The sequence below is a fragment of the Pituophis catenifer genome, unplaced genomic scaffold (genome assembly GCF_029215685.1).
Source record: "Pituophis catenifer annectens isolate HBS135680 unplaced genomic scaffold, rPitCat1.0.hap2 SCAF_4, whole genome shotgun sequence".
Classification (NCBI taxonomy): Eukaryota; Metazoa; Chordata; class Lepidosauria; order Squamata; family Colubridae; genus Pituophis; species Pituophis catenifer.
The window spans coordinates 15,672,842-15,696,942 of record NW_027256884.1 but is presented as its reverse complement, the minus strand read 5'-3'; the positions used below and the strand labels follow the sequence as shown (position 1 = coordinate 15,696,942).

At 35.1% G+C, this 24,101-nt stretch overlaps 1 protein-coding gene across 2 annotated transcripts in view; it reads left to right on the top strand.

Annotated features, from left to right (window-relative positions):
• RBM26 (RNA binding motif protein 26) overlaps nucleotides 1–23,628 on the top strand; it is a 41,988-nt gene extending 18,360 nt beyond the window's left edge. The window contains exons 8-23 of one of the 2 annotated variants that reach the window (XM_070942723.1): nucleotides 762–887; nucleotides 1,459–1,596; nucleotides 2,838–2,978; nucleotides 4,311–4,419; nucleotides 5,514–5,673; nucleotides 6,924–7,088; nucleotides 7,965–8,096; nucleotides 9,052–9,123; nucleotides 10,883–11,011; nucleotides 12,289–12,363; nucleotides 13,653–13,820; nucleotides 14,689–14,793; nucleotides 15,735–15,944; nucleotides 16,961–17,047; nucleotides 20,127–20,240; nucleotides 22,729–23,628. In XM_070942723.1, the coding sequence (XP_070798824.1) occupies nucleotides 762–887; nucleotides 1,459–1,596; nucleotides 2,838–2,978; nucleotides 4,311–4,419; nucleotides 5,514–5,673; nucleotides 6,924–7,088; nucleotides 7,965–8,096; nucleotides 9,052–9,123; nucleotides 10,883–11,011; nucleotides 12,289–12,363; nucleotides 13,653–13,820; nucleotides 14,689–14,793; nucleotides 15,735–15,944; nucleotides 16,961–17,047; nucleotides 20,127–20,240; nucleotides 22,729–22,818 (2,021 nt within the window). In that variant the 3' untranslated portion in view covers nucleotides 22,819–23,628. The remainder of the gene's footprint in view (nucleotides 1–761; nucleotides 888–1,458; nucleotides 1,597–2,837; nucleotides 2,979–4,310; nucleotides 4,420–5,513; nucleotides 5,674–6,923; nucleotides 7,089–7,964; nucleotides 8,097–9,051; nucleotides 9,124–10,882; nucleotides 11,012–12,288; nucleotides 12,364–13,652; nucleotides 13,821–14,688; nucleotides 14,794–15,734; nucleotides 15,945–16,960; nucleotides 17,048–20,126; nucleotides 20,241–22,728) is intronic. The other variant, XM_070942724.1, reaches the window with a different exon arrangement.
• Nucleotides 23,629–24,101: the final 473 nt, after the last annotated feature.

Sequence of the window (24,101 nt, the reverse complement as noted above, 5' to 3'; positions counted from 1 at the left end):
TTGACTCTTTGCCTCCTGAGTAATAGAATGCCTTGAAATTTGGAAATTTCTTTATAGTTCCCTGTTTACTATGCTTTTTGGAACCTAATGATGTTTCCGCTGCTTTACAGATGATTATTTAGTACTAATTGCTCCTAGTTTTATGAATGTATTTTTCTTACAGTTTTGTTAATTGCCTTATGTGTACAGAAGTTGGCAGTCTATAAAATGTGTGAAATAAATAAATACTCCTACTCTACATTTTATAATCATTTCTTCCCAAACACACACGTTTTCATTATGATGATATATAGGAGATATCATTTTAGATATGCAGGATCCAGATGAAGCTTTAAAAAATTAAAATTAGATTGATTGCAAAGCACACCAGAGTGTATTTTTTTTCAAAAAAGAAATGTGTGATATAATCTGTTTCCTTTAGTTACAGTTCTAACACTTGTATTATGAAATAGTTGTACAGCTGGCAACAAGTTGGAATTTGCAATGAGAAAAATTCATACTTAGAACTGCTGCAACTATTTTTTTTTTCCTTTTCCGCATTTTACATTGTTTTATGGTCCGCTAACATGATACAACAGATATTTCCTCTAGTGATTGCAGACAAGTTTTCTTGATAAATGATTTATATCTATCCTGATACTATTGCCATCTCAAAGAAATAAAACATGTTAGCCATTATTTATTTTATACTGCTACCTATCTACTGCTAAAACTTTGATGTCTGATTATTTGTAATCTTTAATTTGGCAATAACATCATAGGGCAACAGTCAAGATATTTCAAAGAGGCTAACTTAGAAATGCATCCAAAATCCATGACGTTTGTGGGATTGAAATTTGTAAAACCTACTGTCTTGCTTCAGTGCTATCATGCCCGGTCACGTTCAGGTAATAATTACTGTATTTACAGTGCTCCTTGCCAGCTTCCTGCAAGGCAAGCCAATGGGGAAGTTGACAGGGAATTCAGAAATTATTCCCACTCCCACTGCTGTTTAATCCACTCGTGATCAATTGGTTTCTCTGTTTAGGTAAAGCAATAGCCCTGAAATGAAGACCCAGCATAGGTTATCTAGTGCAGGGGTCCTCAATTTTCAGGCCATAGCCCACTACTGGGCTGTAGGCTATTTGGAATTGGTCCACGCAAGTGGCTGGCTGGAGCACGCGTATGCGCGCACAGCTCAACTTGCACGAGCGGCAGGCTGATGGATACTCACACATGCGCATGCCGGGCCACCACTTGCACAAATCAAGCTGCTAGTCCGCCGCTCATGTGGCCCAGTTCCCCTCTCTCTCTCCTCCCCTCAGATGGGCCGCCAAGACACAAAGGTTGGGGGCCACTGATCTAGTCTATTTCTGAAGATGCAGAAGATTTCAAAAGACAAGATGCCCAGATCATTAATTTTGTGCGGGTTTTTTTTTTTATCATTTTTATAACTCCACTATTCTTTATTTTTGGTAGGACCACCACCTCCACTACCACCATTGCAGCCCTCTGGCATGGATGCCCCCCCAAATTCTGCTACCAGCTCCGTTCCTACAGTTGTAACCACGGGTATTCATCACCAGCCGCCACCTGCTCCGCCCTCTCTCTTCACAGGTGTAGTACTGGATTTTTTCTTTTTTACAAATGAAAGGGGAGAAGTGATTTCTACACATAATGTGCAGTGGAGTATTAGAACATTGGAAGAAAAAAAATCATGTGAGGAGTAGTCCACCCTCTCAGAGGGGAATGGGATAACTCGCCACAGCCAAGCTGCTGTGGCCAATTCACCACGGCCAACTCTCTGCGAGGCAACTCACCATGACCAACTCGCCGTGGGACAACTCACTATGGGACAGTTGGACAATTCGGTTTCATCATTTACAATAAATAAAAATTATTTTAATTTTTGCCATTCACATTTCATTCTGTCCCTCCTTTGGAATTCTTTCTTTAATTATTCTATTCCACCATTTCTTTGATAGTAGTGTAAGTTTTGTCTCGCAGCGAGTTGTCCTGTGGCAAGATGGCCGTGGTGAGTTGGCTGTGGCGAGTTGGCCGCAGCAAATTGTCATAGTCCCTTCTCAGAGTCTCTCTTCTACAGTCTTCTTTTCCTTGTCCCAAAATATCCTCAGACTTTTAGAGATTTATGGAGGGAGGGTAAACATTTGGGACTGATTGTACCTTAATTGAATGCCATCATGTATAGTTTATTTTTTTTTTATTTTTATTTTTTAAAAAGGCACTTTTGAGTGGCAAAAAAGGATAATTCTAGCTAACTAAAATAGTGCACAGTCTACGTTCTTAATAAGGCTCTGTGTGGGATGCAGTTTTCTAATCAAATACAAGATCAAAAGAATTGTGAAAACTAGGCTTCCAGACTTAATGGAGCATTAAATGTCTCTTCCCCTCAAAAGGTCAAAAGCTTTTGAAATTAAGAAAACTCCCCAACGAGTTTACTGTATATTACAAAATTTAAAGAAAAAATGTTTTAAAGAAATTTTGGGGTAGAAAAAAATGTATGAAAAAACGTTATTTTGTGTTCTAATTCTGATCTGATCCTATATAAATTGTATTAAGGTTATATCTATGATGGAGGTGTGAAAAGTTGATTTGTGCACAGCTTTTACCATACAACTGTTTAGTAGGATAATAATTCACACTTTTAAAACTATTCAGTTTAATTCAAAATTATTCAGCTTAGAAATCCAGCTACTTTTGTGCATATGTGCCAAATAACCTTCCCCCCCCAAACCAAATTGGTGATATGAATCATTTAAGTGTTGATTTGCATACCTGCAATATATGGTTTAAGTTTCTCTATAATTGTATGATTAGATAATATATTTTTTTGCCAGAAACATACGACACGGATGGCTACAATCCTGAAGCACCAAGTATAACCAGCACTTCAAGACCCATGTATAGACACAGAGTCCATGCCCAAAGACCAAATTTGATAGGACTTACCTCAGGTGATATGGACCTGCCACCAAGAGGTAACATGAAAGATTTCTTGCTTTAAAATGTAAATGGGTAGTATTACGTGATCCTAGCAGGCCTTATGTTTATTCTAGTCCTCGAGGCTTGTACCGCCTCTCAAATGCTCACCTTTGTGTTATAAGGGACATGGTGGCTCAGTGGCTAAGACGCTGAGCTTGTTGATCGAAAGGTCAGCAGTTCAGCGGTTCGAATCCCTAGTGCTGCGTAATGGGGTGAGCTCCCGTTACTTGTCCCAGCTTCTGCCAACCTAGCAGTTCGAAAGCACGTAAAAAATGCAAGTAGAAAAAAAGGAGCCACCTTTGGTGGGAAGGTAACAGCGCTCCGTGCGCCTTTGGCGTTTAGTCATGCTGGTCACATGACCACGGAGATGTCTTCGGACAGCGCTGGCTCTTCGGCTTTGAAACGGAGATGAGCACCGCCCCCTAGAGTTGGGAACGACTAGCACATATGTGCGAAGGGAACTTTACCCTACGTTACTCCATTTTACTAATTGGGAAATGTTGTAGGAATTGAAGTTGCAAGGATCCTCTCTAGTGCTGCCATCCTCCTAATTACATTTTTCCCAGTCAAGCAAGCATGCGCTTGCAAGGCTTAAAAGAGTTAATGGAAAAGTAATAAACCGTGTACCTTGAATTCTCTGTTGAAACCATGCACCTTTAATCAACTGGTGTTGGAAGCTCCTAATCAGATGAACAATGGGGGAAGGGATAGAATAGGATACCTGAGGGAAGCTGTTTGTTTAGTGAATCTGGCTTCCCCATTGACTTTGCTTGTCAGAAGATTGAAAAAAAGTGATCACCTGACCTTGGGACAAAGCAATGATCATAAGTATGAACCAGTTGCCAAGCACCTGAATTTTGATTACATAACCACGGTGACGCTTCAAAGGTCGTAACTGTGAAAAATGGTCACAAGTCACTTTTTTTCACTGCCATTGTAACGTTGAACGGCCACTAAATGAACTGTTGTAAATCAAGGACCCTCTGTACTTCTTTATGAGATGCCCTTTTCCCAAAGAAATCCCTTTCGGGTTTCAGGTCGCAAGTCATCTGCTAAATATCTACAGCTGTAAAGACATTATATTTTCTAAGCAGTGAATTCTGTAGCTGCCCTCGGTGGTCACTTGCATTTCCTTTTGAAGCATGTGGTTTTAGTGTATCTTGGACCAACACTGAATCAAAGGGACCTGGATTTAAAGAAGTCCTGCATTTATTAATATACTGCGAAAATGTAGTAAGTCGGTTGACGGTAATCAGGACAGAAAATTCTACTATAAAATGCACAAACATCCTTTAAAAATTCATCAGTGTACTCTTTTCTTCCTCCAGAAAAACCTCCCAATAAAAGCAGTATGAGGATTGTAGTGGATTCAGAGTCCCGGAAGAGAACTATCGGTGCAGGCGATGGACTTGCAGCAAAGAAGAATTGGTTTGACAAGTAAGCAGTTGCGGCTCTGTTGACAACAAAGTCAACAGAGTAATGAAGAATCAGCTGTCATGCCCTCTGCTGCTCAAAAGACCCCTCCTCTTAATCCCCCTCCCACCCTCCACATATTTTGGCTTTAAAAATGGAATTTAGATACAGTACAGAAATATTGTCTATGCTTGATTTAAAGTTTGAAGGTTTTTAAAAAAATGAAAACAGCTGCTGCAACAATTTAACGTCTACTTTTTTGTATGTGTTTCTAATATCTTGTATTCATGTAAAACAACAGGGCTTTGCAGCTATTATCTTGGCTTTTTTTGATGGATACCATGGACACTGTAGATGCAGATCACATAAACAACACTTTGCATTATTTTTATATGGGCCCTGTAATACTCAACGTTTGTTTTTATACCTGTATTAAAAGAAAATCACATCAAGTATCACTTGAGTAATACAGGTTTTTCCGTTGCATGAAAACATGTAGAAATACTGCTTTCCAAATTAGGAACAGTTTTAATAGAATAACAGACTTGGAAGGGACCTTGGAGGTCTTCTACTCCAACCCTCTGCTCAAACAGAATACTATCCCGGACAATTGATTAATTGTTCTAACTGTCAGAAAATTTTTCCTTAGTTGTAGGTTGGTTCTCTCCTTGATTAGTTTCCATCCAGTTTTAATATACATGTCAACAACTTCCTCATTCCACACTGAATTAATCTTAGTTTATTCAATTTGCAATATACATTAATATACTACAAGATTAAATATTTAACAAGATTTTTAAACTAGCATTGTAGAGGTTTCTGTAGAGGAAAACATGGGAATCTAGAGGAACGTTAGTCATTTACGATCATGGATATATTATCTATAGGCATATATGGTAGAGGCTGGCATGTGATCATGAATTGATCTTTGGTTCTCCCTACTTGGGTAGCTGCTGATATTAGTATACTGAAGCTTTCCTTGTTCCACAACAGTGTTTAAAATAGATGCTTCCTGGAATTTAGTTTCATATTGTTTATCATTTAATTCCACATTTTAACTATCCTCTTGTGAATTGATTTCTATTAGTAACTTTAAGCATTTGGATTTTTTTTTTCAGACAAAATTTTAATAGAACAAATAGTCCTGCTTTCCAGAAGAAGATGCAATTTGGGAATGAAAACACAAAACTTGAACTGAGGAGAATTCCCCCAGAGCTTAATAATATCAGCAAACTAAATGAACACTTCTGCAAATTTGGAAATTTAGTGAATTTGCAGGTAGGCGATAGCGTGGCTGGCTGGGGAGTTCTGGGAGTTGAAGTCCACCCATCTTAAAATGTCCCAGGTTGAGAAACAGTGCTGTAAACCTTTTTACTGTATTGTTGAAATAATATATTGGAAATTTTTTACTAGTTGGAACATGGATAATGACAGTGTATTTTTTCTAATACATAAAGCCCTGAAAATTTAGCATGGATGTAGCATCTATTTAAATAGAGAGTTTTAATCAAAAGCTAAATATTGGCAGGGAATTAATTTATTGCAGTTACCCTAAGGCAAGAATAAGCAACATTGTTTCCTCCAGATATTTTGGCCTGAATATTCCACATTTCTTTGCAATTGTCCCTGCAAATAGAGGCTGATAGGAATTTGAATTCCAAACATTTGAAAGGCATTGGATTGCCTGTGTCCGTATTTGTAAAGTGGCACAGGTACTAGTGCCTTCTCAATCTATACAGGTAGTCCTTAATTTACAAGTTCATTGAATGCCTGTTTGAAGCTACAAAGGCATTGAAATAAGTGACTTATGGCTGCTTTCACATTTACAGCTATTGCAGCATCTCCATGATCTCAAGATCAACATTCAGATGCTTGGCAACTGGCATGTATTTATGACAGTTGCAATGTCCTAATGATATGTGATCCGTTTTTGTGACCTTCTGACAAGCAAATTCAATGGGGAAGCCAGATTCACTTAACAACCGTGTCACTAACTTAACAACTGCAGTGATTCACTTAACTGTGAATTTTAGGCTCAGTTGTGGTCGTAGGTAAAAGACTAGCTGTATCACAATTTGCTGTACTTCAATTTAAACAAAAATGTATGATTCATTTGGCAGGCCTTCTAAATTATTTGTTTAATGGGATATTTGGTTCATTTTGTACCGAATTAAAAGTCTATGATTTGGGATTGCACGTTTTCTTCCTTTTTTTGGAAGGGGGGAGGATTTAAAAAATGGCAAGTAAATTTGATTTGTTTGTGCCAAAAACATGCTCAGTAACATGCTCAGAAATGTACATGTTTAATAACTATATTATTTTCCACTTCCTGACTAGAAATTACAAATTAGACCAGGTGCTTAAAAATTATATTATGACATTTCTAGTAAAATCTGCTTGAACTCCAAGTGGCTTAATGATGTTCTGAATATTCTCTGAATGACATTCCTAAAGAGTCTTGTGCTTCTTTGAGAAGACACTTTCTGCGTTTCTCTACATTGTGTTTGCCTTTCTTTCAAAAACCATAGGTTGCCTACCAGGGAGATCCAGAAGGTGCCCTCATCCAGTTTGCTACCCACGAGGAAGCTAAAAAAGCAATATCGAGTACAGAAGCAGTCTTAAATAATCGATTTATCAAAGTCTATTGGCATAGAGAAGGCAGTACTCCCCCAATTACAACTTCAGTTCCAAAGGTAAAGAATTAAATTTGATTAATTTGCATAGGTCTTTTAAGCTAAATATCTACTTTAGCGTGGTTTTCAAGAAGTTTGAATCTTGAATTTTCCAAATCAAACTAAGAAATCAAGGTTCTTTATTTGAATAAGAATTTTGCTTATGAATATAGATCAGTTAAATTTATTTCACGTATTTGAATTTTTTACTGTAAGAAAATCAGTCAGTTAGAGCTGATACAGCAGTTTAGTACCTGATTGTTCTTCTTATAAGATATTCTTTGCCCTTCCTAGTTTCATTTTAAAAAAATAATATTGTGCAAAATTCAGAGTTCCCCCAATCTTATGCCAAATATGTCTCTTCTATTCATTAAAGAATCCCTCCTCCCAGTCTTATATATAAGCCTGAAAAATGATAGGACTGCTTTATTTAATGAATGTTACAAAGATGTTTCATGAGGTTCAGCCACTTCTGTGGAACACATATATATGCATGCATGGCTCTAAAAATATTATTTTTAAACTTTGAGTATGTTTTTTTTTGATAGCCTGTAACAGTCATCCCCTGATCCCTTTCTCAAGTATTATATAGAACCATATAATTATTTATTGGAAAGATAATCTCAGGATATTAATACAATCATACAGAAATTGTTAACATAAACAGGAAAGATTAAAGAACTGTTATTCTTAAACTGTTGTTTTTAGATTTAAATAATCTTGAGTAGTTTCAGGTCTATGGCCTTATGAAACTTACCGAAAATATAATTATGCCAAAATAGCATTCAGATTAGAGAGCATCATGAAAAAAGGAATAATGGTAAAATGTCTAGAAGCCAGTCATACTCCGAGTTGAAATATTTATGAACTATTATGAAGATTTCATTTCTTTTTAAGGTAATACAGCCTTTAGTCCAGCAGCCCATTTTACCAGTTGTGAAGCAATCAGTCAAGGAGCGATTAGGTCCGGTGCCTGCCAGTAACATTGAACCTGCTGAAGCACAGAGTGCCAGTGCAGAAACCATTCAGGTGAACGTGACTCTTAATTTTTCTGAACTTTCTTAGTCTCCAAAACCAAACTATATAGTTCCTTCTCTGTCAGAAGCACCTGTTCAGTATAAATGGTAAAAGGAACATTTTAAAAAACGATTGAAATGATTTTTATGTTTAATTCGCATGTTTAGTAAAATGGCACATTTGAATTGATGTCTGCCTTACAGATTCATTACAGTGCTTTCTAATTAAGAGCCAAAAATGTTTAAAGGGATTAATTCCGTTACCTCTGAAGAATTAAAGTGTTCTAATATTCAAGTAAGGTTCCCCCCTCCCCCCCCCCCCCTCTCTCTCTCTGGAAATTCCCTATTGGAAAAAGAAAAAGGATGTAATGGCTCACAAGCTCAATGAAAAATTAATTAAAGCAACTTCATTAGTAAAACAAATGTTACATGAATTTGTGGTGGGGGAAGGCCGATCTAGAAAGTTGGGTATTGTTTATATACCCAACATATAAAACATTTCAGTCGGGGGTATGGTATATCATATATCGAGGACTCTCCGTATTGCTAAAACTCTCGTAGATGATAGACTTCCAAAACTTTGCTTTGAGCAGCCATTGTGAGTTTTAATGAATCACTGCTTTTTGCTCTTCTGTTTTCTACACAGCAAATGGAAATGGTCTATCTAAATAGGCCCTGTCTCATTATTTATTGCATTGTATGCTCACTAGTTTTTAAATCAGCTTGCGGCTTAATTTTTTTTCCAAGTTGGTATTTGATCCAGCAGAAAGTTGTATACCGTATGTTTTGAAGTATGGCTCAACATTCTGTAGTTGAAGGGAATGGGCGTTTTGCAAAACCCTTCTATAATCTTCTATTTATCTTGATGGAATTGATTGGGTTTTAGATAACTATCTTAAAAGTGAGATGAAATGTATTTAAAAACACGTATTGCAAACATTAAACAGATCCTTTTTCTCTTCACCTAGAATGTAACCAAACTGTCTGTAAAGGATAGACTCGGGTTTGTGCCTAAACCATCTATTCCAACTACAGAAAAGGTAAGAAAACTATAATGCTCAGAAAACTGTCTCCTAATTAACCTGAGTCAGCTTCAAAGCAGATGCTCACGTGTGATAAATGCAAAATAGTTGTCAGCTTCTTTAAAACCATGACAGCTCTGATACGAAGGTGGTTGAAATTTATTTATTTATTTATTTATTTATTACATGTATTTATATGCCGCCATTCTCCCGAAGGACTCAGGGCGGCGAACACAAGTTAAGAAACAAGTACAATAAAATCATAATTTAATCCAAATAATTAATTAGTAGTAAATAATAAAGCCCGTAATCAGTCTCAGCCTATTTGTTTGAAAAGCCAAGACTTCAAGTCCCGACGGAAGGAGCAATGCTACTAACCATGCTTGTTTTCACATAGGCATTGTCAGTGAAACCTAAATTGTTGCTGTTTCGGCATGGATTTGCATGCTGAGATGGTGGTTAACAAAACCAGGTTGAATTTGGTGCAGTATCTGTTAGCGTAGAACAAATGAAATTGCTTGACATTCAAAAATGACTTTGGTGTAGTAATCCCAGCAGCAGGAAATTGCTGTAGATGTGCTGTCACAATCCTAAAGCTCTTGGCAAGAGCACCTCTTTTGGATTAACATTTTAATAAACCTCTGTCAGCATCGCTGGTAGGAAGAGATTATGGGAGTTCTAGCCCAAAGCACCCAGATGATGCCTGCTAGGCTATGTTATATTTTGCTTTAATGGTTCCGTCTCTTTGCTTGGCATCTGTGGTTATGTGACTTTCAGTATTGGGATGATACTCCTACTCAGTACAGTTTTATTTTACCTAGTGGAATTTGCACATTGGATAATAGAGGAGGTAGATACTGAATAGTGTGGGTATATAGTTATAAACTACAAATTAAAAGCTTGCTGCCTTTTATTTGTGAGTTTACATTCTTTTGTCTTGATGAGTCCAATATGCATATAGTGATCCAGGATAATTAAGTTGGATAAAATGTCCATAGGCTTTTGGGAAAAAAGAAGCAGGTAAGAGCGAATTAGCATAAGAAAAATAAACCAAAGATTAATCAAAGCAGGCACTTAAGACCTTTCTTGAAATTGTTAGAGATTATTTTGAAAACTTATTTAACTCCCTTAACAAGCCACAATTTCTAATATCAATATACCCTTTTAATGTATAAAATTCATTAGCTCTTTCTTACAGTTCCTTCCATATATTATAATATATTATAATATGGAAGGAGCTGTAAGAAAAATTAGTGAGATATCCAGCTTTGTATATTTGATTAATAAATAAATAAGACAACCCCCTTTTTAAAATTTCCATTTTTTTTGTACGCTGAGGAAACCAGAGGTTTTCTGAATAAATGAAAATCATATCTTGACTCAACAGCATTTTGTAACTGCTGATTTTGCAAGCTTTAAAATTATCCTTTAGCTTTCAGTTAAACTGCCTTTAACTCCCAGTCTTACTGTTTTTGAATTCAAAATAGTAATTATAATAAACATTTATTATTTTATTAATAAATCTTTGACCTCTCAATGTATGTTGAGACCATGGCTGTTCCTTATAAGAGGGCAGATCTTGTCTGTATTAAGATGGAAGACTTCTAGGAAACTCCTGGACTGTATGATAGAACGATCTCAAATATCATAGAAGAAGATAAAAGCAATATTTTGTATCTTATTGCTAAGAAAACACTTTGATGAATCCTAGGTAACATGAGTTTGATTTGAGAGTTTTTATTTCATAATGTGCTAATGAAATATTTTTCTACTACAGGTGCTGTCAACTTCTACCGGCTTGACAAAAACAGTATATAATCCAGCTGCTTTGAAGGCAGCTCAGAAAACTTTGCCTGTTGTTAATACTGCCCTGTTAGATTCCAGTGAAGCACAGAAGAAAAAACAGGTACATTTAATGTGATTGTGGGTAAAGGACATTTTTTTTGTTGAAGCATATTGTTTTGATCTTCTAACTATGATTAGGTAATTGGGAGCACTCAAAGAATTATTTCTTCCTATGAATTTTAATTTATATATATTCTTATTTGAAATATATTTATGTGAAACTGTATATATGTATGTGCATTTGTGCAGTCTCCCAATCACAGCATGCAATCATGATTACAAATAATTTACAAACAATGGTTTCAGTTATCACATAGAGTAAAAATCCTGGTGTTGTTTGCTGTTTGTTTGTTTTTCCTCATGGACTATCTTGAAAAATCCAATATATTAGAAATGACATTAGTTTTGCTATATTTCAAGATTAATTTTAGCTACCCAATGAGATACAATTGAACTATAATATTTATATATTTTCTAGATCCCAAACAATGGGAAATACAATAAAAAATTGAGAGATAAGATATATATCTGAGATATAAGAAGATATTAAATACTCTTATAATTCCACAATTACTCCAAAGGTGCTTTTTCAAAAGGCACCTGGAGTTTCCGTTTTTATTATTTAGTGTATGATGAGAACACGACAGAAGAAAAGTAAAAATATACTGTACACAATCCATGTAATTGCATACAAAACTTCCATGGAAGTATAGCAATGGCCTCATAACTGTATGTCCAATTCAACTATCCAGGAGATTGCCTCTGGCGTGGCTTTGTGCAACTCTTCTAGGGAACCAGAGAACGGACATCGTGGGCAATTTTTCCACAATTCCACAATGATACTACTATGATGGCAAACCCATCATGTTTGAATTATGAACATTTCTTATGCCAGATTTTTAAGAGTTCTTTAAATTTCAAGTTAAATTATAGACTCTTGAATATAGTTGATTTTGTTCAATTAATTGATAACCTGGTTTCCTCCAGTAATGCCTTTAAATTTGTGTGTTTCTACATATAAATTGAACAAATATTCTATACATTGACAAGAAGGGAATGTCTAGCACAAATACCTTCTTCAGATATGGTGATTGTTAATTATATAACTATATATAATTATATAATTATATATAATTATGTGTATTAATTAGTGAAAATATAATAGGATGGTTTAGGTCTCTTTCCATATATGATTCTTTTAAATAAAAAGAAGTTAATGAATTAAAATTTTAACTATATGTGTGTGTGTGTACCTATATTGGCACGCATACATAGTTGGAGGCATTTTAGTTTTTATAAAGTATTGAGATGCTTATTGGAATTTTTTTATATTTTTAGGAGGCATTAAGACTTCAGCAAGATGTGAGGAAGAAAAAACAAGAGATCCTGGAAAAACATATTGAAACACAAAAGGTAATAGAATGATAACAGTCAAACATGAAGCTTTAAGATAAAATAGTAGATTTATTTCATTAAAAATTGCATTGTAAAAGCAGTTAAATGGAAAAATCAAAGAACAAACAGAGAGAACCAGTCCCCTTTAGCAACTGCAATTGGGATGGCAACTCAGTCATCAAGGAAAGCGGTTACTAAGTGAAAAATTGTATGACTGCAATTGTGCTTACTCTTTTACTTCAGCTTTCCTTTGCTTTACAGTGTCAGAAGGATACAGGCCCAAACAACTGGGTGAGCCCAAACAGTCTGGAAAGTTTCTGGAATTTGACTCACAAGGAAGGGTAAAAGGGCAAATCTTATAGCCCTTTTCCCTCACTCTCCTGCCCTTTGGAATGCTTACCCCAACGCTGCGATTATTAGCAAGAAAAATTGATGTTTATCGTTAACATTTATTGGAGAGGAAGAGATTACGAGAAAGTAATCAGGCATACAATGGGAAACACAGATCTAAAGTAATACATTAGGGCCAGCTCTTTGCCTAGCAAGTTGGCAACTACAAACCACCAATTGCCTAGAAGGCAAAAAAAGCCTTCAGTATAAAATTGATTAGAGTCTTGTCAGTGTCAGGCAGCAGCACAGCTGTATGATTCTAATAGCTAACTAAAGTCTTGGAACTGAGTTTGTTAACTTGCACTTAGCACTTTTTAGGGACACATACTCTGCTGCAGAGAAAAGCAGCTCAGGGCTAGCTTATTTAGGCAACCTCTCCTGCCTGTGAGGGGGTAAGAAAGAAATATATGTCAGACACAGGAGAATGTGTACTGATAGTATTGACAAATACATGAGAGAAAGATGCCACAAGGATTGTAAATGTGGGCATAAGTTGCAAAGTTATTTTTTCATTTCTCATAACTGCGAGCAGTCGTTGATGAGGCAGTTGCTCACCTATATTCATATTCAGTAAGATACCATATATATTTTCAATACGAGTAAGACATTAACAAAGCTTTATGAGTTTGGAAGAATTTTAGCTTTATTTTGTTTCTTGTGAATGAATTTTTCAAACAGATTTTTTTTTTTTTTTTGAGAAAGTAAGCCAATAAAATAGATCTTGGTAGTAAATAGACATTTTCTCTCTTTTTTTATTGTTGATCGGTATGATTTTAAAAAAAATTGAAACATGTAATTGGATCCAGGATTTCAGTGTGAAAAACGTAGAGCCCATTGGTATTAGAATGAATATTTTTATATGTTTTATGTGTGGGGAAAGTAAAGAATTTCTGTAACTAACACGATAATTTCACTAGATGCTGATTTCAAAACTGGAGAAAAATAAAAATATGAAGTTAGAAGACAAAGCTGAAATCATGAAAACTCTGGAGACTTTAACCAACAGTATCACCAAGTTAAAGGATGAATTAAAAGGAGTTTCCTCAACAAGCACTCCGGTAAAAAGCATGAAAACAAGGACACAGGTATACAGATTTTTAAAATTTATTTTTAATTTATTTATTTGTATCCAGCCTTTATTATTTTTTTACAAATACTCAAGGTGGCGAACATACCCAGCATACCTCCATTCTTCTGTTTTCCTCACAACAACAACTCTGTGAGGCGGGTTGGGCTGAGAGAAAGTGCCCAAGCTTTCAGTTAAGACGGGACTTGAACTCACAGTCTCTTGTTTTCTATCTTGGCACCTTAACCACTAGACCAAACTGGCTCCCATTTTGTTCTCTTCAGATCTCTTTTATATCATTTTGTTAGTTAATTAGTTTTGTTTTCAATATCCATGATTGTATGTATATATTTGTGCATTTGTGTTTACAAATTCATTGTTGAACAATGGAAAAAATATCCCCTCTTCTTTCAATGCAAATTTTTGAACAGGGTTTTAACCCACTAGTTTTCCCATACTGGTCAAGTGCTTTGTAACTTGGTAGATTATTGAATATTTCTGCATCATACGATTGCTACTTTTATTTTTCCAGATTCTGAATGATGGTTTTATGCTGAAAATTAACTCCAGACAAATTATTTGCTTGCTTAGCAGTCTGAAGTAATACTGCTAAGCAAGCAAATAATTTGTCTGGAGTTAATTTTCAGCATAAAACCATCATTCAGAATCTGGGAAAATAAAAGTAATTCATTGATTGATTAATTAATTATTTAATCACTGATTAAAAAGCAAATTATGGTTAGTGTTCTGCTAATGTGTGTAACCACTGTTGGGGACTTCTTTTTCTATCTAGCATCCTTGTTACACCCCGTAGAATCTAGTTATTTCATCTGGTATTTGTATGTGAGTTAGAAAATGCAAACTAAATTGCTTCCATGACATTTTAGATGCAGAAAGAACTATTGGATACAGAGTTGGACTTATATAAGAAAATGCAGGCTGGAGAAGAAGTTACTGAATTAAGGAGAAAATATACAGAACTGCAGCTTGAAGTAAGTAGTATATTTCACCATTGCTAGTTAACATTACAGATGTTTCACTTCTTGTCTACATAATGCAAAAATGGTTTTAAACAGAAATCACCTTAAAACTGTTTTTTATTGGAGGTCTTGGACTTAGATAATTTCTGTTCACTTGCCTTTAAGCAATTTTGCTTTAACCTAATTCGCTATCAGCAGCAGGCATTTTTACAGTATACCCATAGATGGTGCTATTGGTGTTTAGAAGTATTGAAATGTCTCTAACCTATTTTCCTGGCCTTTACAATTCACTGCCCCTTTTTCTTACTAGAAATATATATTAACAGAAACAGTTCTTTGTTAAATGTAGCTTGGTTTCTGCTGTTTTATGAAGGGAATCTAAGTGACAAATAACAGCACAATTTGTTGTTTCATTAATTCCGTAAACCATCTATTATACAGCAGACAAGTGTTAAAAAATTAGCACATACACAGAGAGACATACCTTTGCAGTTCATTCAGTTGAATCTTGGCTCAGTCTATGGAATGTATATTTGGGAACGCATATTTTGAATATATTTGCTTTAGTTTCACTTTCTTTTAAGAAAACATGTTATCATCAAGGAATTAAACTATTAATGACAAAGTGTGTGGTTAGATTTGAACCCTCTTTTTCCTTCAGTGTGGCATAATTAGCATCCCCTTCCCTAATTTTTCTCACATCAAGAAACCTCTGGGAAAGTCCAGCTGAGAGATAATGGGTGACATAAAGCCACCCAGTGAATAGAGTCACCTTTGCTTTAATTTCATGAGCCAGCCTTATGTCATCAATCTGTAAGAGCCATCTACAATTCAAAGATGATAATACTATACGTATCATTATAAATTACATAATGCAGAATTCTAAAGTTGAAAATGCAGATAGAGAATATATCTCATTTGGGTCTCTATGAACACTTTTTTATTATTACTAGGCTGCAAAACGAGGCATTCTTTCCTCTGGCCGTGGGAGAGGAATGCACACACGAGGTCGGGGGGCATCTCGTGGGAGAGGTAGGGGAGTTCGAGGCCGGGGTCGAGGAAGAAGTCTTTCTGTTCATGCTGTGGTGGATCATCGTCCTCGAGCCCTTGAAATCTCAGCTTTTACGGAGAATGACAGGGAAGATCTCCTTCCTCATTTTGCGGTATGTACCTGTCTAATTGTCTATGGAGATTCTTGGTCATCCAGGTCATGGTTGTCCCAAAGGTGCTTTTTCAAGAGGCAACTGGACTTGGTTTTTTCCTTTGAAGACCTTTCGCTTCTCATCCAAGAAGCTTGGACTACCTGTCTGATTGTTCTGCTAATCTTAGTACGTGTGTGTGTGTGTGATTTTGTGTGTGTTGTTACCTCTGGCATTTTCACTGTGACTGATGAAATACTCAGGCCAAGTTAAATTTGTTGAACTTCTTCAGATGTTCCTTAGACTCGATATAGACTGTTGCCATATTTTTCTCCAGGTGTGGAAAAAGGGCAGGACAGGATAGGAAACGGCAGGTTTGCATGGATGTTAACAGTGAGGGAAAGGATGAAAATAAGCATATCTGGGTTCTTCTCTCTTGTGCCATATCCGTCATCGGATGTTGACGATCATGTTGACGATCCTATTTTTATCAACAGCTGCACGAAAAATTAGTAATCCATCTGGGTTACTAATTTGTAATAAAGAATTGGATTGGTTGGGTTGATACTCCATGATATACAATCTGTGCCTTTGATACATACATCATGACATCATAAATCCCAGAAGTAGACTTTGCATCCTGCTTATTTGATCATTCTGATGAAAAAGTGTGCATATCTATCTATCTATCTATCTATCTATCTATCTATCTATCTATCTATCTATCTATCTTTAGGGTTTGAACTTGGTGCTCTCTGAGCTTGGTTGCTTGCTTTCAGAAATTTCATTACCCAAATAGGGAGATAATGAACATCAGATAACGTTACCTTGCAAGTTTTTCTTTTTTAAACGTGCTTAAACTTCTCTTATATTCAATTTCTTTTCAGACCATTTTTAATATTTTTTTTAAAAAAGCACAGTTCTACAGTTATTTTAGATTTGGAATCATTGTCAGTGCAAATTGTATCTAAATGCTCTTAGCTTAAAGTTAGCAGAGAATAAATATGTTGCCTAGATGAGATTTTTTTTCCTCTTAAAAGCAATATGGTGAAATTGAAGACTGCCAGATAGACGATTCTTCTCTCCATGCGGTGATTACATTCAAAACAAGAGCAGAAGCAGAAGCAGTAAGTGTATCCCTGCCCTTTTTTTTTCTTCAAATATATTTATATTTGAAAGTGAAATGTTTTCTTATGTCCTGTCTTTGGACCATTACAGTCTTCCAAAATCTGATTAACTCCTATCCTTTTCACTTTTAGGACAGTTACTAAAACTTTTCACGACAGTTCTGCAAATTTATCTGCTGTGTATCAGTTATCATGATATTTCATACTAAGCACTGGTGGGAGGGAGGGATAGATAAAATTATGTAAAGTCTTCGGGCAGTTGTACTTGCGGTATTTGTTCTATTGAATGTTATTCTAGCTTAAATTATTTAATTAAATACAACAGATCTAATAAAATAGTATTTCTGGGCAATCACCTCAGATGTTTGAATCACAATTTGAGATACCAGAAGAGAGGTATAATGAACGTTGGCTATGAATATTTCTGAATATATAATTTCTAGCATCCATTTAGTTGTTTCCTGGAGCAATGGGAGTGGGAAACGACATCTGTGAAGAATATATTTCATTTTTCCTTTTATTTCAGTTGAAATAAATCAATGTCCAATATGAAACTTAACAGTTCTAAGGCTACTTAGTCAGATATTTTTGTTGCATTCTTCACCAGTTTGTGAATATTCTAAAATTAGAAAATATTAAAATGTTATTAATTTTAATGTTATTGATTTTAATATATTTAATCACTTATCTTCCAAAAATTAAATATATTTTGGGGGAAAATTCAACTTGGAAATATTTGTGCCCTAATGTTGGAGCTATAAAAGCACAGCATATGATCATATGAATTTAATAATTTATTTACTAGTGTCAAATCACAGTTTGCTCAAATGTTGAACATTTGCAAGTTTATTATGCCACAGATATAATCCTATGGATAGGGTAGCCTAATTAAAAATGAAGGATAATAAATAAAATATATACAAGTCAAGTCTGTACTAGTCAATAAACTGAATACTGCACAGTATATTTTTTGAAAATATAACTTGGAAATTGGTGAGAAAAGTAAAATCTAGACATGAAAAACCAGATGAATAAGTATGAGATAGGCAGCACCTGGTGCAAGAGTATTGCCTATAAGAGGTCTAGTTGCACTGATAGATTGTCTCTTAAAAATAAATCAGCAATGTGGTGTAGCTGCCCACACAGTCTAGGGCTGCATCAACAGAAGGATAGTAGCAAGATTATGTGGAGTTGTAGTACCATGCTATACTGCACATTTGGAATACTGTTTCCATTTCTGTTTACTATGATACAAAGAAGATGCTGAGGCCCTAGAAAGTGTGCAGAGAACAGCAACTAAAATTGTAAGGAGTCTATAGGAACTAGGTATATTTAGCTTAACAAAGGTAAGACTGAGAAGATAGTTGATGTTGGTCTTTCAATACTTAAAAGGGTTGCCACAGAGAAGAGGGTGTTGACTTATTCCCCATAGCACCTGAGGAGAAGCAATGGGTAGATGCTTGTCAGGGAGATCCAACCTGGAAATAAAGAATTTTCTGACAATGAGGACTATTAAGCAGTGGAACTGCTTGTCTCTTGGAGTTGTAGATGTTCCATCACTGGAAGTTTTCAAGAAAAGATTGGGCCACCGTTTGGGAGGTTGGACTAGAAGACTTTCAAAGTTCCTTCCAACCTGATGGTTTTAGATTTGATTCTATGGAAAAACAGACTGTAGAAATTCATTTCTCAATTAGCTTCAGCTTCATGAGATTTCTTCGAAGGAATGGTAGCGAATATCTTACTGCCTTGAATGAAAAAAAGGTTAAATTTTATACATACATTTATGATCACATACATGTATATATCATACATGTATGATCACATACATTTGAGTTTGGGATGATTCCCTAGTCGTGATATGTTACATTTTTATGTTGCTGTAATTTTTTTCAGAGATTACCATGTTTTTTAAAAGCTCAAATGTCATATATACTCAGTCTTTAAAATCCCATTTTGTGATGTTGTGACAAGACCATGTACAAAAAAGTCTCCCGAGTTGCATTTTAATAGGTTTGTGGTATCTTTTAAAATTTATCATAAATTTATATGTACAGATTTAAAATTTATGCCTAGGGACTTTAATATCACACAATTCATGTTCAGATGTCATTGGACATGTAATTGTTTCCACATTTCACATTATGCTGTACTTCCAGATTATACCATAAATCTTTTTTTTGACGATGGCAGTTATTATTTCAGAATGATGCTAACACTGATTTATGCTAGTTCATGTTACTTTAATTTGGAGGTACTATTTCCAAAGCAAGCACTTAATGTATCTGATACTTGAAGGTATGAATATCCCATAGGTTTATTTTTTTTAACAATTCAATTGCCAGACTTTTGCCGAAAATAGAATGTTTTACTGCAAGATAAATTAGATTCATGAAGTTTATTTTTTATTTATTTATCAACCCATTGTGTTACCAAGATGCCATGTTTTGGATTGCAGTCTTATTGATATTAATAAATATCAGTATTTTGGAGAAAAGCACAAATAAGGAAATGATTCAGTAACAGTTGGCTGTCTAATGCAGTGTGATGCAAGTTTGAGAACTTTAATTTGAAGTTCTTTTTAAAATATATTTATTTATATATAGCATTGCAATATAAGGGAGGGTTATAAAGATGGAAAGTACTTTCATACCCTTGATTATAAATTCTGAAATAATTAGAGCATTAAGCCTATCTTGCATTTAATGAATTTCTGTTATCAGAGATAAGGGCTTATTTTATCTCTATTAAAAGCTAGATATAGAAATCATAAAGCTAGTACAAGTATGCCAAAGAATTGCATTTTGCACTCTGGCTTTTTTACTATTTTTCCTTGGAACAACATCACCCGGTGAGATAACATAAAGGCTCTTGATATTTCACTTCGTTTAAAATGTCTTGCCACGTAGCATGCTAAATGTAGTCCTTTCCTTTAGGCACATAGGGATATTTGTGAGCTGTTCATCTGGTCCTTGGTTCTTCGTGTCCTTCCCTTTGTGCAGTGAATTTGGCAGTTGATTATAGCAGGCAATATGTGTGTGTGTGTGTATTTTTTTCCCCTAAAAATATTTTTTGCCTCTAGGCCGCTATCCACGGATCTCGATTTAAAGGGCAAGACCTGAAGTTAGCATGGAACAAGCCAGTAACAAATATGTTAGCTGTGGAAACAGAAGAGACTGAGCCAGATGAAGAGGAAGTAAGGAGATGAAGAAGTGTGAACTTTTATCTCTTTGTTTGTTCTGGGACCGGCTACATCTTTTCTCGATCATAAATGTTTGAAGAAGGCATGCTACTGATTAATTTAAGAGAGGCGCTCACCCTTTTTATATTTAAGAAAGCAGTATCTCTTAAAGAAAATGCTATCTTGATAACAAATGGATATTAGGAAACACATAAACATGGCATTCACAGGTAGTCCTCGACTTAAGACCACAATTTGGACTGGGGCCTCCATCACAAAGTGATGTTGCATAAAGTGTGATGTCACATGATCATATCACTTAGTGACGGCAATCCCAGCAGTCTTGGTGGCTGTTGTAACTCCAGACACATCTTTTCAGAAATGATTGATAACAGTACTAAATTGAAAGCTCTGAAATTCATAATGTTTGTCTTTGTATAACGTTTTAACGCACTTTTTAAAATTGTAGTATCTTACTACTAGAATTGTACATTGTGTGTGTGTAGCATTTATTGAAGTTACAACTTCACATTAATAATCAAACCTCTGTCCTACATATTCTTATCCTGTATATATTGGTTCCTTAAATTACAGTTTAGTTAACAAGTGTGAGAGTAAAAATTTTTCTCTTCAGTAAATGCATATACATAATAGATTTTCCAATCAAAGTTTCTTCAAGCATTTAGCATGGTTTTATTGCAGGTTTTTACAAAGATAAAAATTCACCATTACTGCTAATAAAGTTACATATGAATATTAAAATATATGTAACAATCAGATTCTAGAAATATCAGTTGTAGGGTAAATTATGAGTACAGAATTCTGACTTCACCATAAATTTTATCAGAGTTGCTGTTCCATTGTCAGGTCATTTATTTTAATATTTATAGTCTTAATCTCTGGCCTTTGTGTAAGCACCTCCTAAAAGATGTGTATTTCATCTCTGGGAAATTACTTTTGTAATTTTTTCTTTAAAAGTGACTATTTCCAAACTAATACTTCATATGAATTGCAAAAAATCTACATGTATTTATTTAAATATTTTTCTAAATTTTATTTTTTTGTGATCAAGGAAATTTTGGTGCATTAATACGCCATACAAGGTCCAGTTTTCAGGCTCTCTTTCTGCCTTATCTTTTCCATAGAGTGTGAATTTATTTCCATAGATCAATCATTGTATCTCAAATGTATAGAGAGATTATTAGTTAGTGTGACTTCCAAAGGTGTGCAACAATATGACTGTGAGTATATAAAGGTGGAGAATTGTTTCCCCACATTTCTCATTCACGTTTCCATATACCACGCTTGGAACACTGTGTCCAATTTTTGTCACCATGATACAAAAAAAGATGATGAGACTGTAGAAAGGGAGCAGGAACTGTCTAGTCTAACGAACAGAAGGACTAGGGGTGACATAGCATTCTTCCAAAACAGAGAAGAGGGGGTCAACCTATTCTACAAAGCACCTGAAGGCAGGGCAAGAAGTAGATGGGAACTTATCAAGGAGAAATCAAAAAGCTAAACAGTGAGAACAATTAACCACTGGAATGGCTTACCTCCAGAAGTCATGATATTCTATCACTGGAGGTTTTTAAGAGGAGATTGGACAACCATTTGTCTGGAATAGTATTGATCTTCAAATGCTAGGTTGTTTTGCTTGTCATTTAAAACCCCAGATCATGATTTATATACAAGTAAAGGCCTGGGATTTACTAACTGAAACTACAGGTAAGGCAGCAGGTAGAACACAGTCTTGAAGCTTCACATAGGTTTGTGCGTATTTTTGCCCTTTTTGAGTCATACTTTAGATAGCAGCTATTTGACTATGAAAACCTAAATAATTTGGGTAAATTCAGTGCTAGAAACGTTCTTCACATTTCATTATTCCACTTACACCAGCGTAACAGCTTGACTGAAATAGTTGCACCTCCCACCAAATATTCTTTGGTTTTCAAAGATCCTTTTTCAGTTTGATATCTTTATATTGAATGAAATAAATACAGATAGTCCTTGACTTACAACCACAGTTGAGCCGGAATTTTGTGTCGCTCACTGAGGCTCTTGTTAAAATGAGTTTTGCCCCATTTTACGACCTTTCTTTCCACAGTTGTTAAGTGAATCACTGTGCCTGTTAAGTTTGTAACATGGTTACCAACTTGTTAATTGAATCTGGCTTCCCCATTGACTTGGCTTGTCAGAAGACCCTAGGACACTGCAATCATGATAGATATGAGTCAGTTGCCAAGCACCTGAATTTTGAATGCATGATCATGGGGTTGCTGCAACGGTTGTAAGTGTGAGCAATGGTCATAAGTGACTTTTTGTAACTTCGAGCAGTCACTTAATGAACTGTTGTAAGTCCAAGACTGCCTGCACTAATGATGATCTTTTTTTTAAAAAAAAAAAAACTATATTTGCCTCTCTTTTCAAGGTGCAGATTTGCATAATCTCAGATTCTAATGGATGTATTTCTTCCAGCAGTCTTATTAAATATTTCTTTTAGTTTCAGGAAGAATCCTTGGTAGATGACTCATTGCTTCAAGATGATGATGAAGATGATGATGACAATGAATCTCGTTCATGGAGAAGATGATTCAACTGATCAGAGACAGCGCTAGAACTTTAGCTACATTGCATTAACATTTCCTAAAGAACTTTTGAATATTTGTACTACAAGACAATTGGATGGAAAGAGAGATGGATTTCAGATAAGAAACAAGCAGCTGATTGATCCTGTATTTTGAGTGATTGATGTTCAGGTTGCATTTACATTTCGGTAAATGATTGCTACAGACATCATATTAGGAACATATGCAATGTTTTTATTCTATGGAAACATTACAGAATTCTTTGGATTCTTTGTAATTTAAAAATAATTGGTCACGCATCAAAATGACCAAACGTTGTTATAACATAGAATATTCTTTGTTTGTTTGTTTATTCCAAGTATGGAATGACAATTTGCATTTAAGATCTTTGTGAATGTTTTCGGAAATAATAGATAACAGTACTAAACTGAAGTCTCTAAAGTTATGTATTCATAATATTGCATAGTAGTATGCTTAGGCTTTACTATGTACTAGCCTTTTGTTGGATTTGTGAACGTATTTTACGTATGAGTTTTAACGATACAGTGTATGACTGCTTTGCATATATCTATCACCTTAAGATGTTAAAAAAATAAAGAAATGGAATGGTCTTGGGAAAAAAAAAGAAAAAAGCAATAATAATGAAATTATACCCACGGCCCATGATAATGGCGGGAAAAAAAATTTAAAAGATTAAAAAAAAAATTCCAAGAGACCATTCCAAGTGGCAATCCCACCCCCCCAATCGTCAAGAAAAGAGCTGAATCACTGTCATTTTTTTCACTTCATAATGAATAAAACAATACAGAAAACAAGGCATTGAAGCCATATGCTCAGTTTACATATATACAGTGCGCTAAAATCTCTTGAAACACACTTTAAACCGCTAAACTGGCAATCTAACGTCAGATGGAGTTCATGCATTGAAGCAAATCTTCCTCACGCCCGGGGAATTGAAGAGAACTTTCTCCTGCAAAGAAGACTTGAGCTTAAAGATATGTAACAAAATGAGTTGCAAAACTGGTATGTATTTTTTAAAAGTTATTAACCACTTAAGATAGTTCAAAGAATCCAAATAGTTTCCTATCAAAACTATGTATAGTTTGAAGCTCTTTAGACCAAGTAAATGTAATTTATCCTAATTCTGTTAAACGTTGTATTTGTTAAACTGTTTAAGCAGGAAGTTACTCTCCTTTGGTCTGATCCTTTGATTTGTATTTTATAATGACCCTGATAAGCGACTTGAAACTTTGTCTTATTCGATCTGACCTGCTGCTTCCTGTCCCTT